The 15,598-nt window shown below is 38.2% G+C and overlaps 2 protein-coding genes across 2 annotated transcripts; both read left to right on the top strand.

Moving 5' to 3' along the window:
• Window positions 1-3,241: 3,241 nt before the first annotated feature.
• Window positions 3,242-4,390, top strand: LOC307019369 (uncharacterized protein). Its single transcript, XM_079650215.1, has 5 exons — window positions 3,242-3,380; window positions 3,587-3,659; window positions 3,778-3,894; window positions 4,002-4,080; window positions 4,260-4,390. The coding sequence occupies exons 1-5, from the start codon at window positions 3,274-3,276 to the stop codon at window positions 4,343-4,345; spliced, it is 462 nt and encodes a 153-aa protein (XP_079506341.1). The 5' UTR covers window positions 3,242-3,273; the 3' UTR covers window positions 4,346-4,390.
• A 4,534-nt stretch (window positions 4,391-8,924) lies between these two features.
• On the top strand, window positions 8,925-14,659 carry LOC307019366 (hatching enzyme 1.2-like). Its single transcript, XM_079650212.1, has 9 exons — window positions 8,925-11,035; window positions 11,122-11,192; window positions 11,775-11,837; window positions 11,927-12,082; window positions 13,002-13,122; window positions 13,209-13,387; window positions 13,988-14,069; window positions 14,341-14,465; window positions 14,547-14,659. Coding segments are annotated over exons 2-9 (798 nt in total). The 5' UTR covers window positions 8,925-11,035; window position 11,122; the 3' UTR covers window positions 14,549-14,659.
• Window positions 14,660-15,598: the final 939 nt, after the last annotated feature.

The raw sequence follows: 15,598 nt of genomic DNA, 5'->3' as shown, positions 1-15,598 counted from the left end.
GCTATATAAATAAAGTTGCCATGCCTTGTCTTCTTCGTCTTTTCCTGCTGACAAGTGAAGAATGGAGTCGGGGCGATATGCAGTAACTTTTTTTATTTATGTCTTAAAAAAAGAGATTTACCATGGTCAAAAAACACGACTGGAGCCGATGAGGCTGAAAAGCCCATTCTGTCTTGAGCTGAAATGTACATATTGCTGTCAATACCTGTTACACTGTTTTAGCAACATGTCTCCTCTTAAGGACACTGTGCTTTTTAATTTGTGGCTCCTATTCTGTGAACAAATTTAGTACAAATCCACTCAAAACCCACCAGCAGTTGTGTATTTTCTAGTTCATTTTAAACACTTATTGTCCTTTTTCTTTTATGTTTTGCATGTATGTAATGCACTTTTGGCTGTTTAAGTGCCCTATAAATAAAGTCTCTTATGCTTGATCCGTATGTTTAGTGTGCTGTTGGTCACTTTTATGGTCAAATTATGTCAACACATTCAATACTGAAGCTAAAACTTGAAATAACTCTCCACAAGCCAGGGCCTCAAGGTTCAGTTAATAGCAAACACAGACCATGAGGTCCTGTGAAATAAAAAGGTTAAACTGAAAACAAAACGTGTTCTTGCTCATAAGCCTCGAGCGCCATCACCCTGCAGGGTTCCTCATTAGTGACAATGGGATATCGTCACTGCCATTTCTCTGACATGTGTCAGACAGACACAGGGAGCTTCTCAGGGAGAGAGATGACTAAAAACCACCTCTCCCATGTGGGCAGGCCTCCTGAGACACAGCTCAGACATTAAAGGTCCTATGTCATGCTTTTCTGGTTATTACCCGTCCGCCTTGTGTGTTATGAAGGTTTATATGCATGTAAACAGTCTGCAGTCACAAACCCTCAAAGTACACCCTTTAGCAAGTAAAACTCTAACACAGAAAATACCTGTCTGCTGCCCCAGAACGCCTCGTTGGAGATTTCTCTTGTTCTTCCTGGTGACGTGACCATACCCAAAGGGACCCATTTGTCCAAATGGACCAATCCGTGGAGCGAGCACACACACAAACACACACACACACACACACACACACACACACACACACACACACACACACACACACACACACACACACACACACACACACACACACACACACACACACACACACACACACACACACACACACACACACACACACACACACACTCTCTCAGCGCCAGGGCAGGAGCTCCAACAAGGCGTGTAGGACAGAGAGTGAATACACATACTATACAGAGATGCTGTGTGAGAAACCAATGTGAGTTTGGAACATTGAACAATGTAAATATATTCTAGTAGACCTCAACAATGGAATTATGATCAGTAGAAATGGCCATGACATGGGACCCTTTACACAGTTTCAAGTTTAATGTATTCTACTGGAGCTTATTGGAGATACCATGTTTTTTCAGGCAGTTAAAAGAGCCATCAGCTTTTGGACATGTTTCGAAAGCATGGCCTATGCCAACTATCACAACTGAACTCACTTTAAATACTGAATTTTCTTTGTTCTAATCTGCATTTATGTATTTGAACATTTATGTTACATTTTCATCAACTACGCACTTAAATTTGAGGCAGACAATGTTTGCTACCTAAGGAGAAAGAGCCTGATATCTCTGCACTGACAGAGGCTTTGAATGACTTCCCTGTCCGTCCGAGTGTTGTGGTCTGGTGCCCTCTGCAGACAGAGATGAGGCACTTATTTTGAAGTTTGATTTGGTATTACAATATCACATTTTGTTAATTGTTGGAAGTATTCAGACTTTTGGTTAAAGTACAAATTGAAAATGTTTCTTGAGGGACATTTCTCTAGTTGTATAACAAGTACAATATCGCCGCCTGAAATGTATAGTATAAATATAAAGTGGCTTGAGAAGAAAATACTCAGATAAAGATAGGGTACATTTATGTTGTTATACTCTACCACTGTAGCCCACTATCTATGAGCAGAAGCATGCACACAGTACTGCTGTTGCCTGAGGGGGACTGGGGTGATTTAAGTCAATTTAAATGACATGAATAACAATAAAAGCCAGCAGTGGTTGACTGTGGTGTTCTGCTTGTTGTTTCTGGTCTTTTATCTATCATCACGCTGGTTAGGCTGTCTAGAGCCTAAATAATTGTAAATCAATAGGCATGTCTTTTCAAGATATAACAGTATTAGAAGAACAATGACATTGTGATGAATTGCAAACCTCGTCCTTGATAACGATGGAGTTCAAACAGAGCCACATGTTTTCAAAGGACAGGAAAACAGAAAAGAAAATGTGATCATTACCCTTACATTTGAGATTTATGGTGTAAGAGCTTTTTGAAGCGTACTGTAACCTTTTTTCAAAGTACTGCACTGTGATGTCAACACATATGCATTCAAACATCACTGAGTTACTAGTTGTATTTCTATGCATGGAGCTGACAGGATGTCATGTATTGTTCTTACTGCTATTCAAAGGAATTTGCTCATTCATTGATGCAGTGCTGCTGCGTCTGGGCTACTCTGACTAATGTTGTTTCATGTTCTTTTGTTGTTGCACACTATGCTGCAAAACCAATTTACCATCACAAATAAAGTTTGAAGAAGATTAAAAACTAAGGCCCTTAGCCCAAAGATCTCTAGACTTAACAACACTCAGGCGTTCACATATATAATTTCTATATATAAATACAGAAGAGGACTTTTGGAGTGTGAAATCTGTGCATTTGATCTTTGGCTCTTGGGTAAATTAAATATATATTTTAGAATGTTTACTCATTTGTGACATTTCATCAACCAAACAATGAGTTGATTACTAGTTCTTAGCAGCTGTGAATCAGCAACATTGAAATATCCTTTTTTATTTGGTCCAAAATGTAAACATCAGTCTCATCTTGAGCAGTGGTTGGTCTTAAAAACGAAAAGATTGATACTTTTAAGAATAAACTCCAATTTGAGCATAGTCGAACAAATGAATAAGAAGAAAACCTGTCATTTATTGGTATATGTTTCAGAAAGTACCGAGTTAAATTGGTTATTTTCTTAGTTGGCAGAGTCACTGCTGAATCCAGGCTGTCGAATCCAACCTTGCTGGCGTGAAAGGTGCCATGCAGTCCATCTGAAGTGTCATGCGAATCACTTTTCCACGGGTCCACATGCCAAGCCAATGGTCTGCCAGTTGTTCCTTTTCATGCAGTCTTCTATATAAACCTGAAGCAGAAACGTTCACACAGTCTGGGAGAACTCTGGCATGAGAAACAAACTTCAACATGGCTGTGAGGACTTTGGTTGTGGCCTGCGCTCTCTTTTTGGGAATGTGCGTCGTCATAAATGGCGGACCAACTGAAATGACACACGCCTTTTGCAGAATTGTCTGGTAAGACTTCATCTATTTGTGATCAAGTGTTAGTAAGATGTGTTTCCTTATTTGATGGTTTATGCAGACTGTGTGTTCATGCAGGGGATCTACAGTAAGCTAAAATGTAAAATATGAAAATGAAACCCCAAAAGGTCTATATAGGCAAATAAATATACAGATAGTCAGTTAAGAAATTGACATATTTGACACTCCTTTGTTCCCAGGTTGCTTGCAGTGCCATGTGATCAAGTTAACATGGCCCTCGTGACTCAGATTAAAGCCATGGGCTCTTACAAGGTGAGAAACTTGACGATACATGCAGTTTCACAGGTTTATTTTGAAGGCTGGTACATGAATGAACTATGTCATAATTATTAAAGAACTGCAATAACTTATTTTTGTGTTTCTAATCCAGCTGAGCTCAGTGACTCCAGACCTAATTCAGGCCAACCACACCTCTGCAGTCGGCCAGGTCGAGAGTGTTAACTTCACCATGATCCCCACGGCGATGAGCATGGGCTGCCACGTCGAGGTGAGACAGATACTTTTTAACTAAATACTAAATCTTAATTAGTAGCTTTTTAAAATAAACCTCCTAACAAATGTAACGGTCATGTTTATTATTTGTTTGCTGGTTAGGGTTCATCCATATCCGCGTTCTGGTTCAGCCTGTTTGATAACGGCACCAACTACTGTAACCTCCACAATGTTATTCAAGGTAGGTGGTTTTCACACACAAGTGATATTATAACTGAGATTATTTTGAAATAAATTAAAATCAATTTTAGTCTAAATGTGACCAATACTCTTGCATAATTGGGTCAGCATACAGTCCTGACATGTCCCTATCTGTGGTTTTTAACGGTTATAGTTCAAGATATTTTCTTGCTGTTACAGGAAGTGGACTCACCAAAGCTCCAGGCTTCATGGAGTTCACTAACGAATGGCTCTGCCTTGGAGTTGCACTTTCTCCCTGCAAATGATTGCAGAATCTGAAATGTGCATTTTGTGTCATGGCTGAACTTTCCGTCCCGTTATACAGGATATACGTGGATTTGCTAAATAAAAGCTACATTTTGAAAGACAAAACGTTGTTTTTCTTTCTATATAGCACAGGAACTTTTCATTGTGTTCTGAATAAATTCCATTATTGTACTTCTGTTTTGAAAACGATTGTTTGTGTGGCACATTGGATGTAATAATATAAAAACATGGAGCAGACCTCATAGGGAGACCATATTCTAATTAATAGATATCAACAATATTTGTTTACTTAATGACAACTTTAGGATTAAAATTACACTCAAATATCTGTCTGCAAACAAGTGAACGTACATAATCAATAAAAACAGGTCTTAATGAGGAAACTCATTTGTTGTTAACTGGTCCCAGTATTTGCTGATTTTATTTTCTTCTTTTATTTTTATTAAAGCAGCTTATTTCCTACATGAGCTACAGAATATTTATCATGAAATAAATATTTGTATTGTGTGATATACTGATGTATTAAGTCTCGTAGACACTATATAAGGAAGCAAAACGTTCCTCATTTCAGACACGCCCTGAAAAAGCCCACGTTTAGGTTGAAATCAACATTTCCTAAACGTTTAACTCTGAAACCCTAAACTATGAAAGACACGTTCACCTTTGCTCAGTGTGGATGGGCCTGAATTTTGGCTTTCTATTTTCTGAAGCAGTTAATATTGTGCACCTTTGATGTGCTCGTCGAGGAAATTAGTCACACAGGATGCTATTATTTAATAAGTCAAAGAACGTTGATATTCAAACTACAAGCCTTGCAGACAGGAAACTTTACTCTTTGACTAAATGTCGAACTTTGAGCCGAAAGTTTGTGGTAGAAAATGTGATGAGAACTCTTATTGGGCATACCATTTCCTAGTGCTTTTTATTTGGCAAGTAAAACTAGATTTAAGTCAGCAAGCAACCAACACCTTTTTTATGCCAGGTGAGTAAGGGTAAGGTTTAGGCTATGGTAGAGAAATAAAATGTGATTGACACATTGATTTCATAGAAGGAGAGAAAAAAAATCAAGATGAATGTTATATTCGTTTATAAACCTCCCTTTGTCTTCTTCTGCTGATGTGATTGTAATGGTTGAGTCTGTCCTGTTTCCTTCCTCCTATTTAGACACAGTCAAACAGGGTTAGACAACTGAACGCTATGCGAATGACTGTAAAGTGTAATTGCACAAACCTGCTGTTGTCACGCTGTCCACAAGACCTTTAAACACTAAAACAATTATTTGTGCCTCATTTTATTTGTTGTCCTGCATGACTTCCTGCCTTCATTTAGCTCGCTGCCTCCAAGTGAAGTTGATCACCGGTTTATTACAAATTATATATTTTTTGATTATCTTAAAGACAGAATGTAGAATGACAATACATTCAATCTTTTGTGCGTTTTTTTATAACAATCCTGATTGTCCATTATAATAGTCTTGATATTATATTATATCATGTCCTAACTTTCAGAAACACATTTAATGCGGGTTTAAAAGCTGTGTAACTAACACAATCTGGAAATAAACAAAATGACATACTTTGGTGGAAAAAACCTGTAATAGATGTTAAAACACAAATGTATTACTTTGACACCATTAGGTGATGTTAAATATTAATGTATTATTCTGCTACATTTCTTCTTTTTTAGATGCACTCTATTTTCAGTATAACTATGTGACATAAAATATTATATATAAGGTAATTTATATGTATAGAGGATTTGTGAAGGAATTTATGTAACATTGTAAACTATGCTGTGGATTTGCACGTTACACGTTTTTAATGCTATTTAATGTTAAGAGAGAGACAAACCATGTTATGTCTACTTGTTTATTGATTTAGAAAAACGTATATTCACTGCGTTCCTCATGTTATTTGATCAGTGAGAGGAACTTTACCTGTGACTCTGCTGGTAGTGCGTGTGCGTGAAGGTGGGAGTGGACTAATGTGCTAGTTAACAACATTGGACATGCTGATTAGCAATTAGTCATGTGTTTGTTTGTGGGCTTTCAGGCCCAGGTCTCTACTTTAACTATAGTTTTATTTCTGGGTAAGTTTAACATATCAATAGATTTTTATTTCCAGCTGACCAGGCTTCATGTTTGTTGTGATTTTCTGGTCTGATTGAAGCGGAATATTTTGTGTCAGTGAATGTCACAAGTCACATGTTTTCTTTAGTCTGCATTACAGTATATTTATTTCATGTAAGCCATCCCGTGGTGTCTTCTTCTGACTGTCAAGCCTCCTGATCCTGTGATCTTCCTTTACCATAAAGAAACTAAGAATAGTCATAAGACTTGTGAATGACCATCGTGCAGAATATAATGATTTCACAGAATATAAAAGCTGGTTAAAATGTGTGTGAATTCATAATCTGATGATGCAGATGACAGAAAGATATTTATCCACTGAACATGCAGAACACAGAACACGTCATACTTACAGACCTGCACAAATGCATTTATAAATATCTCACTTATTGTCTTTATTTGTTTCATTTTGTCATGAATTGTATGTTACATAACAATGAACAAACAAATGACACAGATGTGCAGAGGGCTTTATTATGACCCGCTGGATAGAAATATAAAGGTACATAATAAGTATGTAATAATGCTACACAACCAAGCTACAAATATACAACTGGCAGCTTGTTTAAGTGGCGCAGGCGGCAAATCCATAGCCAAGGCAAGCCCATTCACTGGTCATCTCCCTGAAGCCCGGCGCTAAGTTGAGGCCACTTGCTGAAATCAAAAGATTTGTTTGCGTAAATAGAAATATCAATAGAATAGAAATCAAATCATCCCACATTTATGTATAACATGTGTTTGCATTTGCACAAGCAGTGCATCCACAAAGAGGAAAGAAAGTATCTTCATTAACAGAATAAAAAGTCACTCCAAAAGGTTAAAATGGAGTGATTATAAGATACTTTGCAGAGTAACAGCATCCATGAAAAGATGATTAATTCCTATTAAGAAAGGTCACTCACCTGTCAGCAGGTTGTTGAGGTTGCAGTAGAGGCCAACATCAAGAAGGGGTTAATGCAAGAGAAGAAGACTGAGCCTGTGGCAAAGAAGCACACTTTAGTTGATGTGCGCTTTTTCTCCTGATTTATTGAAGATCTGTGAAAGACAGGATATTGGTGTGAGACTTAAAGACACAGGACGGTGGTGTGAGGGATAAACTCCTGGGATCAGAGCACATGCCAGCACAACTAGAGCCCTCATGGTTGCAATGAGGCGAGTTTCTTCAAAGTGGCAAGTTAAAGTATGCTGGTTGCGCGCTCTGAAGAGTGTGAGCGCTTGGGACTGAGCAAGTGGCTATATTTCAAAATATGTCCAATATAAAAGGCTTGTCACATTAGGCGGATTAAATGTATCACATCAGATTAAGAAAATAAGCTATTGGTCTGGTAACGGTGAGACTCCCTCATGCCTCAATTCAAAAGATAATTCCCTGTTTTGTATGTGGGTTTCTGTGTGTTGTTTACAGTGTTATATATTAAATGTTCTCGATTTAGGCAATCCTCTTGCCATGGATCTTACAGGCTGCAGATGAGCTTTTATGACATAAACTGTGTGACTAAAAGGTGATAAAGCAAAAGTCAAAAGACTATCTTTATTCTTATATGTTTTATATATACACACTTTGACTCATGTTTTTAAAACAGTCTTAACATTGTCTCAACTGTCAGTGCAATTGTCACAACTCGATTCAAAATATTTTAATTCACCTAACTCCTGAATGTACTCATCACTCAATCTTTGCATAGGTTGGTTGGAAAGAGGAACACATGTTTAGAATTAGCAAGGGCATTTCGATGAGAATAAACCCAACAGTTATTTTCGATAAAAATATGTTTTACCATAAATTCTTAATACAATTGGTACTGTTGGACTCAGTACTTGTTGGAATACTACCACAAATACAATTAAGTACTTTTACTGTGTCCCTCCTGAGTAAAATAATTCATGTATTTGCTATATTTGATGAGGGATAAAATGATTTTTAGCCATAAGTTCTTAATACAATTGGTACTGTTGGACTCAGTACTTGTTAGACTACTACCAAAAATACAATTACGTGCTTTTACTGTGTATTTTTTGAGTAATACTCGTTTAAAATCCTGTCCTGAGTACACTAATTAATGTATTCTGCTATCTTTGATGAGTGATAAAATGATTTTTTGCAATAAGTTCTGAGTGAAATTGATACTGTTGGACTCAGTACTCCTTGGACTACTACCACAAGTACAATGAAGTACTTTTACTGTGTACTTTTTGAGTAATCCTTTGTCAAACTCCCCTCCTGAGTAGTCCAATTAGTACTGACAACAGTATCAGGCTACTTAGTGATGAGGCCCCATAAATTGGAACCTAAAAAATTAAACACAGCAGAAGACCATCTAACGTCATTGATACTTACAGTGACACAGCAGCCACCGGTCAGCACGTGGGGCTCAATGTGAAGCCGATGTTCTCTCCCTCTGGGTTCTTTAGGGAAGTGTGGTTGGATTTGATAGTCAGAGGGGTGGCTTAACCCAAGCTAAAAAAGAAAAGTATTCATTACTTAAATTATGATACTACATCTGATGTATGTCCTTTTTTTTAATTGTCTTAAACATCATTCAAAGAGCGGTTGTTACCATATACTCAGGAGTGAAGGCTTGAATCTGTGCAACTACTTTGGTGCTGACTGCTGATTTCTAGTAAGAAGCAACAGTTTTAACACATTCATGCTTGAAACCAAAAAGCTACAAGAACCAGATCAGCGATCCCAACTCACCACATTGTTCTGCAGAAGGCATGATAAGGAGCGGGAGTAGGAACAGGGACAGGGACGGCAGCCAGAGAGACAAAGAGTCCTGCAAAGACAGCAGAGGCCAGCAGCAGAGTCTTCATGTTGATACGGAGCAGGTTTCTTCCTGGAGAGCAGTGGTGTTTCTGAGAGAGCTGGATGCTGACTGGTCCCCTTGCCAGCTAATTTATACAAAAAATCAGGCTTGTTATGCACCATGACATAGATTTTGTTAATGGCATACCTTGTGGGTCTTGTGCTCTTTGTCCCAAATTACTAGATACAATGCCTCTTACCTTGACACGTAACAAACATATGCACATTGTATTACAAAATATATAACATTTAACACATTCAATACTTTTCAAATCAGTTAACATTAAGACATAAAGTCATCATTTGTCTTTTTAACATTAAGGGGTCAGTTCACTCTCCTGGACATAATGTGGTTCTTTTTAAACCTAAATATCAGCTGTGTTCATTGTAACTTCTTTTCAAATAATGGCAGTATTTACAGTGTGATTGGTATTGCACACGATAAAGGTGACAGTTTCTGAACAGAGGCGCTGCTTTTGAGTGTTTTTAAATGCAATCTTTCAAAGTTAAGAGAGTTTCAACATATTAGTCGTCTCTATTGTACTGGAACAACCTATGAGAATCCAAAAGATTATTTCAAAAATAAAATGACATATTACATGACTTCATACAGGAAGTTACATGAGAACATGTGTATTTTTGAATTTAGTTATATCTAGCTCTAAGTCTGATTGTGGCTCGACTGGGAGTTTTACCTGAGGGTCTAGAAGGGAGACATATCTATTAAGAATTGTATTGACAGCGGCCCTGGAGTGCATCACCATTAAATAGTTGAAAACAGAAACGCCCACCTATAACTGCTGGATTCAGAGAGCGTGGGATATCCACCACATGGAGCAAATAACATTATGAAAAAAATAACATGCAAAAAAATGTGCCCTTCCGGGGTCAAACACACCCAATCAGTTGACAAAACAAACCTTAAATACTTAATAATACAGAAAAATTAAATATCCCTTCATTTAATTGTATTTATTTATTCATACACAAGTTTAAATCCAAATATAAGATCAATCACAAGACATAATGGAGAAATGGGAAACCCAATAAGCTATTGGAAGCTTGAGATAGGGGCCCAGACAATGGGCAATGTAAATGGATAAATTATTAAATATGCAGAAAATACTTCCTAACCATGAAGAGTGTTACACAAACACATTTTTCCAAGAGACTTTTCAAATAGAGTTTAGGCCTCTATTATCAATGCATTGTCTAATCAGAGTCGAGGCGTTTCCAATAAACAGAGAACAGCACACAAAACAACTTTCAGATGCAGAAACATTTTGGGAATGTTACAATATCATCCAGCCTCTTTTAACCGTAGCAATAAATATAATTTGCAATTATTATTATAAACATTTATTGTCTTCAATATTTGCTTTTATAACAGAACTACTAATGAGGTTTAGTTTTATATAAACCTTTAGGGAAATGTGTTGAGATTTAATTAACTGATCCGTCTGCAATGGAAAAATGCACAGTTAATGTAATTGTGTAATTGCAGGTTATTCTTTCGTAGACATTCTCATTTCATACATATACTTAAATACTGACAACTGAATTGTTGACAGCTGTTCATTTCCCACCTGCATATGTATGGAACATACTGTACATTGCAGATAAGCCTGTGAGTTTAGCTGATTCTGTGACTTGCTGTACTCAGATACTCCATATTTGGGCTGACAGACACAGCTGAACGTATATAAAAAGCTGGAGAGAGACCTCCTCTGCACTAATCCACACCAAGGATCCAAGGTGAGTTCATTGTGCACTTTGTTTCAGTGTGTATATTCCTCTGTGTGTGTGTCTGTGCGCTGAGTGAAGCTGTGTGTGTCCTGCAGGATGTCTGTCTTCAGGTTCTCCGCTCTCGCTCTGCTGCTGCTGTCTGCCTGCTGCTGGGCCGACACTGAGGTAGGAGCAATGGCAGGGTGATATCTGCTCATACATTTTCATTAAAATGCAAGTTTGATGAAAGGATTCTTGTATATTATATGAAGCCGCTCATCTTCCCATCTGCTGGGAGATGCGTTTTATAGTAAAAAAAATTAATCTGCTGAGCTGACCATTACGTATGATCTTTGCACTACTTTTTAGTTTTTTAAGAGAAGTTTGTCACAGATGATGATACCTGATCTGCACGAAAATAATGTTGTTAAACAAAAAAAAAACCTATTAATGTAAATGTTGGATTCAACAACTAGTCTGAAGGAAGCAAAATAGCCCAAACTCTTAAAATTCACCAGCGTATAACAAATCATGTTTTTGCCTGTAGTGGCTTACCTTAAGACACAGTATATGGTTATTTTACTAAAATATTGTTCTGTTAAGTTTTAGCTGTAATTTAAACTGTGTTTGTCTTCTCTCCTCTAATCCCATGCTGAACCTGCAGGCAGGTATGTATCTGTTCTAATGATCAGACCTCAAGTCTTTACATGTACAGTTTGTGCTACTGTGTTTTTGAACAAAATAAAATGGTGTTGTTGATGTCTCTCTGCAGAGAAGGAATCAGAGGAGCTTTCTGTCTCTGAAATTCTGGAGAGAGCCAACAAAGATCTGGGTGAGTGTGAGCTGCTGCACCTCCATGCTCCTCGTCTTCTATCAGTATATCCTCAGCAGGAGTTTGAGATGCTGTGTGATGTGTTTCAGTTCGCTCCGACAATGGGCCCATCCTGACTGAGTTGGACATCGCCATCGACAACGAGGCAGAGAGAAACGCCGACCCCTGCACCAGCCGTGGCTGCAAGTGGTTAAAGAACAGTGATGGAAAGGTCTACATTCCTTATTACATCACCAACAGCTTCTGTAAGTCTCACACAGCCAGGCTAACATGTCTGTTTGTATCCTGTAGGCTTCAAGTTTTAATGCAGCTTCCTCTAACAGCATCTCTTATAAAAAGGCATTGAGAGTGAGACTGAGGGGAGAAGGGTTCATCTAGAATATACAACACTGTAATAGGTCCACTAAGCCATGACCATGGAGTGATGACATGACAGACTACAAATAAAAACTGATTAGAAAAGGTCAAACATGATAAGGATTCAAAAACAAAAACGAGATCACCAAGGTGGGAAGGCCCTTTGATTTAGGAGTTTCATTAGGCTACGGTTATTTAGGTCATTTATTTCTTCTCCTACGCAAACAAATGTGTTAAACAAGCAAACAGAAACTCCTCTCATTTAAACTGGAATCACTATCAGGGCTAAATGACTCTAAATAACTAGAAATAACTCAATTAAAGGGCACATCAAACGCTGATTTTTAGATGCATTCCTACATTTGGGGTTTCTACTAGAACATGATTACATGTTTCATTGTTCAAAAAACATATAATTGTTCTCTTAATGTCTGACTGTAAACACCTTCATTCACTCTCCATCTGAAATGACTCGTTTTAGCGCCTGTCTCTTTAAGTTTGTGTAAACACAAACCTGCTCTGATTGGCTTCAGAGAAAAATATGGATAAATTGGATGGAGATATTCAGTACTGAACCTACATGTAACGTAGAAGGGAGGCAAATCTGAATGGTTTTGTTGAATCCCATGTTTCCTGTCTCATTTGACCATTTATGGGTTTGTAGGCACTAAATAATGCAAACCTCCAGGAGTTGTTGTTACACTCCATGTTAAAGAATATCTGCTGTAGTGAGCATACCTGTGATGTAATTTCAAGAAAATGAAAGCTCTTAAATAAGCTAAATATTGTGTGCTATGCTCCTCCCAGCCTCCCGCGAGAAGGCCATCATCACCCGTGGACTGGAGTCCTTCTCCTCCTTCTCCTGCATCCGCTTCAGACCCAGCAGGAGCAACGACCGCGACTGGCTGCAGATCGAGTCCCAGAATGGGTGAGAAATTGATATTGTCAAAGAGTTGGAGACCAAAGCTTTCCTCACACCTCAGTGTTCTTTAACTCACCTCTCACTCTGTCCAGCTGCTGGTCCTTTGTCGGCCGTCGTGGTGGAAAGCAGGTGGTGTCTCTGGCCCGCAGCGGATGTCTTTACCATCACACCGTCCAGCACGAGCTGCTCCACGCTCTGGGCTTCAACCACGAGCAGACCCGCTCTGACAGAGACAACCACATCAGAGTCCTGCTGCAGAACGTCGTGTCTGGTAATGGAGCTGTTTGTTATTCACAATGATAAAAAGAGGAGAGAGGAGAGCCGGTAAACGGAAGACAAGTATTCAGATGCAGGCATGCAAACATGCAGGTGTAATGATTGATATACAGATACCTTGTGTACTATGACATAACAAATACAACCAGACAAACAGGCAAACACTTTGATATTAGACAATACTGCTAATCTGCCGTGCTTATTGTCCTTAACAACATTCTGTCGCTCTTTAAAGCTAGGGAAGTTCATTTCTTTATTCCCTAGTGAATAGTGGAGGACTACAAGGGCAACAATATCACAAGATCTACAACAACTGAAATAATAATTGACAACTATCTTCACAACAGGTTAATTATTAAAATATTTCTTGTGAAATATGGCAAAAACTGCGATTTTAAGCCTCTCAAATATTGGTATTTGCTGGTTTGCTCTCTTACTGTAAATATCATATTAAATAGGGTCTGTTAGAGCTTAATATGTTCTAAAAGACATTAAAAAGGTTACTGGGATATTTCTTCAGCAGCTGGATTCTATCCTGTGTAAAAGTGAATTAAAGCCAAAGTAATTACACATTTCTTTAATCTATCTTTTCTAGGTATGGAGCACAACTTCAACAGGATCTCCACCCTGAACCAGGGCACTCCCTACGACTACAACTCTGTCATGCAGTACTTCAGGTGAGAACAACATGAAGTCACTGTGTGTTTGATTATGTGTGTGTGTGTGTGTGTGTGTGTGTGTGTGTGTGTGTGTGTGTGTGTGTGTGTGTGTGTGTGTGTGTGTGTGTTTGATTGTGTGTGTGTGTGTGTGTGTGTGTGTGTGTGTGTGTGTGTGTGTGTGTGTGTGTGTGTGTGTGTGTGTGTGTGTGTGTGTGTGTGTGTGTGTGTGTGTGTGTGTGTGTGTGTGTGTGTGTGTGGCTCACTGTAACTGCTTTCTGTCCTCTTGTAGGACTGCCTTCTCCAAGAATGGCCAGCCCACCATGGTCCCCATCCCTAACCCCAACGTGTCCTTTGGCAACGCTAAGGAGATGAGCCGCAATGATAAGGCCAGACTCAACACTCTCTACCAGTGCTGTGAGTGTCCACATGACCACATTATCACTTGTGTCTGTACTACACACTCATTTTGACCTAACCCTCCTCTCACTGTTACAGAGGAAGCTGTCCATGTGTGCTGACTCAGGATCAGAGGAATACTGTCTCCTGAAGCTCCATCAACAACAGAAGCTGCAGAGTCAATCATCATACAATAAAGTTACTTTAACGTATCACGTTTTCTTTTCATTTTTCATTCATTGGTTTTAGTTTTTTTCTGAATGGCTAAGCCTATTCATTTGTATATAATACATATTTGGTGTTATTATTACACATTTGCTGAAATTCAATGTCTACATTTGCAAATTCAGCATTAGCTAAAGATAACTTTTTGTAAATGTGGGATAATTCTGCAGATTCTACAAAATTATTAAAATAACCACATCAATGTTTATTTTGGATTTCTGCCTTCAAATAGTCTGGAAGAAGACATATTATATATTCATTAATATGTGAGCTGAACGCAGGGAGCAAAAAACAAATTCCAGGTTCATTTTGACATCTATAAAGAGAGGTTTGGCTTTTATAATTTGGAATTGAAAAATGCACAACAGTTTTTCATTTCTGACATTTTGCCAAAAACAAAACTCTGAACTTCTATTAACCAGGGTCTGCACTAAAATTGCCTCCTTATTCACTGACAACATTCAGAAAATCAAACAAGCAGTAAGTGCCTCAGCTACAGGAAATGTGTTGTCCCTGTGTCCACTTAAAATAAATTCAAAGACACACAATCCCATCTGATCAATGATAAAGACCTCGAGAACATTATACAACATCTGAAATCCATCTCCTGCTGCCTTGACACATTATACCAATCAGGCTTTTTCAAAAATGTTTTTCATTGCATGGCCTCAGATCTCCTTCATTTAGTAAACAAGTATCTTCACTCAGGAGTATTTCCATGTTAATTGGAATAAAGGGTACTGCACTAAACTGGTTTAGGTCATATCTATCAGAACAGTTTCAGTTTGTTTATGCTCACAATTAATTCTCTATAAAAAAACACAGTATAACATGGAGTGCCGCAAGGTTCTGTCCTTGGACCCATTATGTTTTCCTTGTATATGTTACCATTGGGCAATATAATAAGAAATTATCCGATACATTTG

The sequence above is a fragment of the Notothenia rossii genome (assembly GCF_949606895.1).
Source record: "Notothenia rossii genome assembly, chromosome: 9".
Taxonomy (NCBI): Eukaryota; Metazoa; Chordata; class Actinopteri; order Perciformes; family Nototheniidae; genus Notothenia; species Notothenia rossii.
Note: the sequence above shows the minus strand (reverse complement) of the source record. Positions and strands in the feature narration are given on the sequence as shown.

Excerpts from the sequence above, each read along its gene's own strand:
- LOC307019369 (XM_079650215.1), top strand. The coding sequence starts at position 3,274 with ATGGCTGTGAGGACTTTGGTTGTGGCCTGCGCTCTCTTTTTGGGAATG. Across the intron at positions 3,381-3,586 it reads GCCTTTTGCAGAATTGTCTG|GTTGCTTGCAGTGCCATGTG; the intron begins GTAAGACTTCAT and ends CTTTGTTCCCAG. Across the intron at positions 3,660-3,777 it reads AAGCCATGGGCTCTTACAAG|CTGAGCTCAGTGACTCCAGA; the intron begins GTGAGAAACTTG and ends TTTCTAATCCAG.
- LOC307019366 (XM_079650212.1), top strand. The coding sequence starts at position 11,123 with ATGTCTGTCTTCAGGTTCTCCGCTCTCGCTCTGCTGCTGCTGTCTGCC. Across the intron at positions 11,193-11,774 it reads CTGCTGGGCCGACACTGAGG|CAGAGAAGGAATCAGAGGAG; the intron begins TAGGAGCAATGG and ends GATGTCTCTCTG. Across the intron at positions 11,838-11,926 it reads GAGAGCCAACAAAGATCTGG|TTCGCTCCGACAATGGGCCC; the intron begins GTGAGTGTGAGC and ends GATGTGTTTCAG.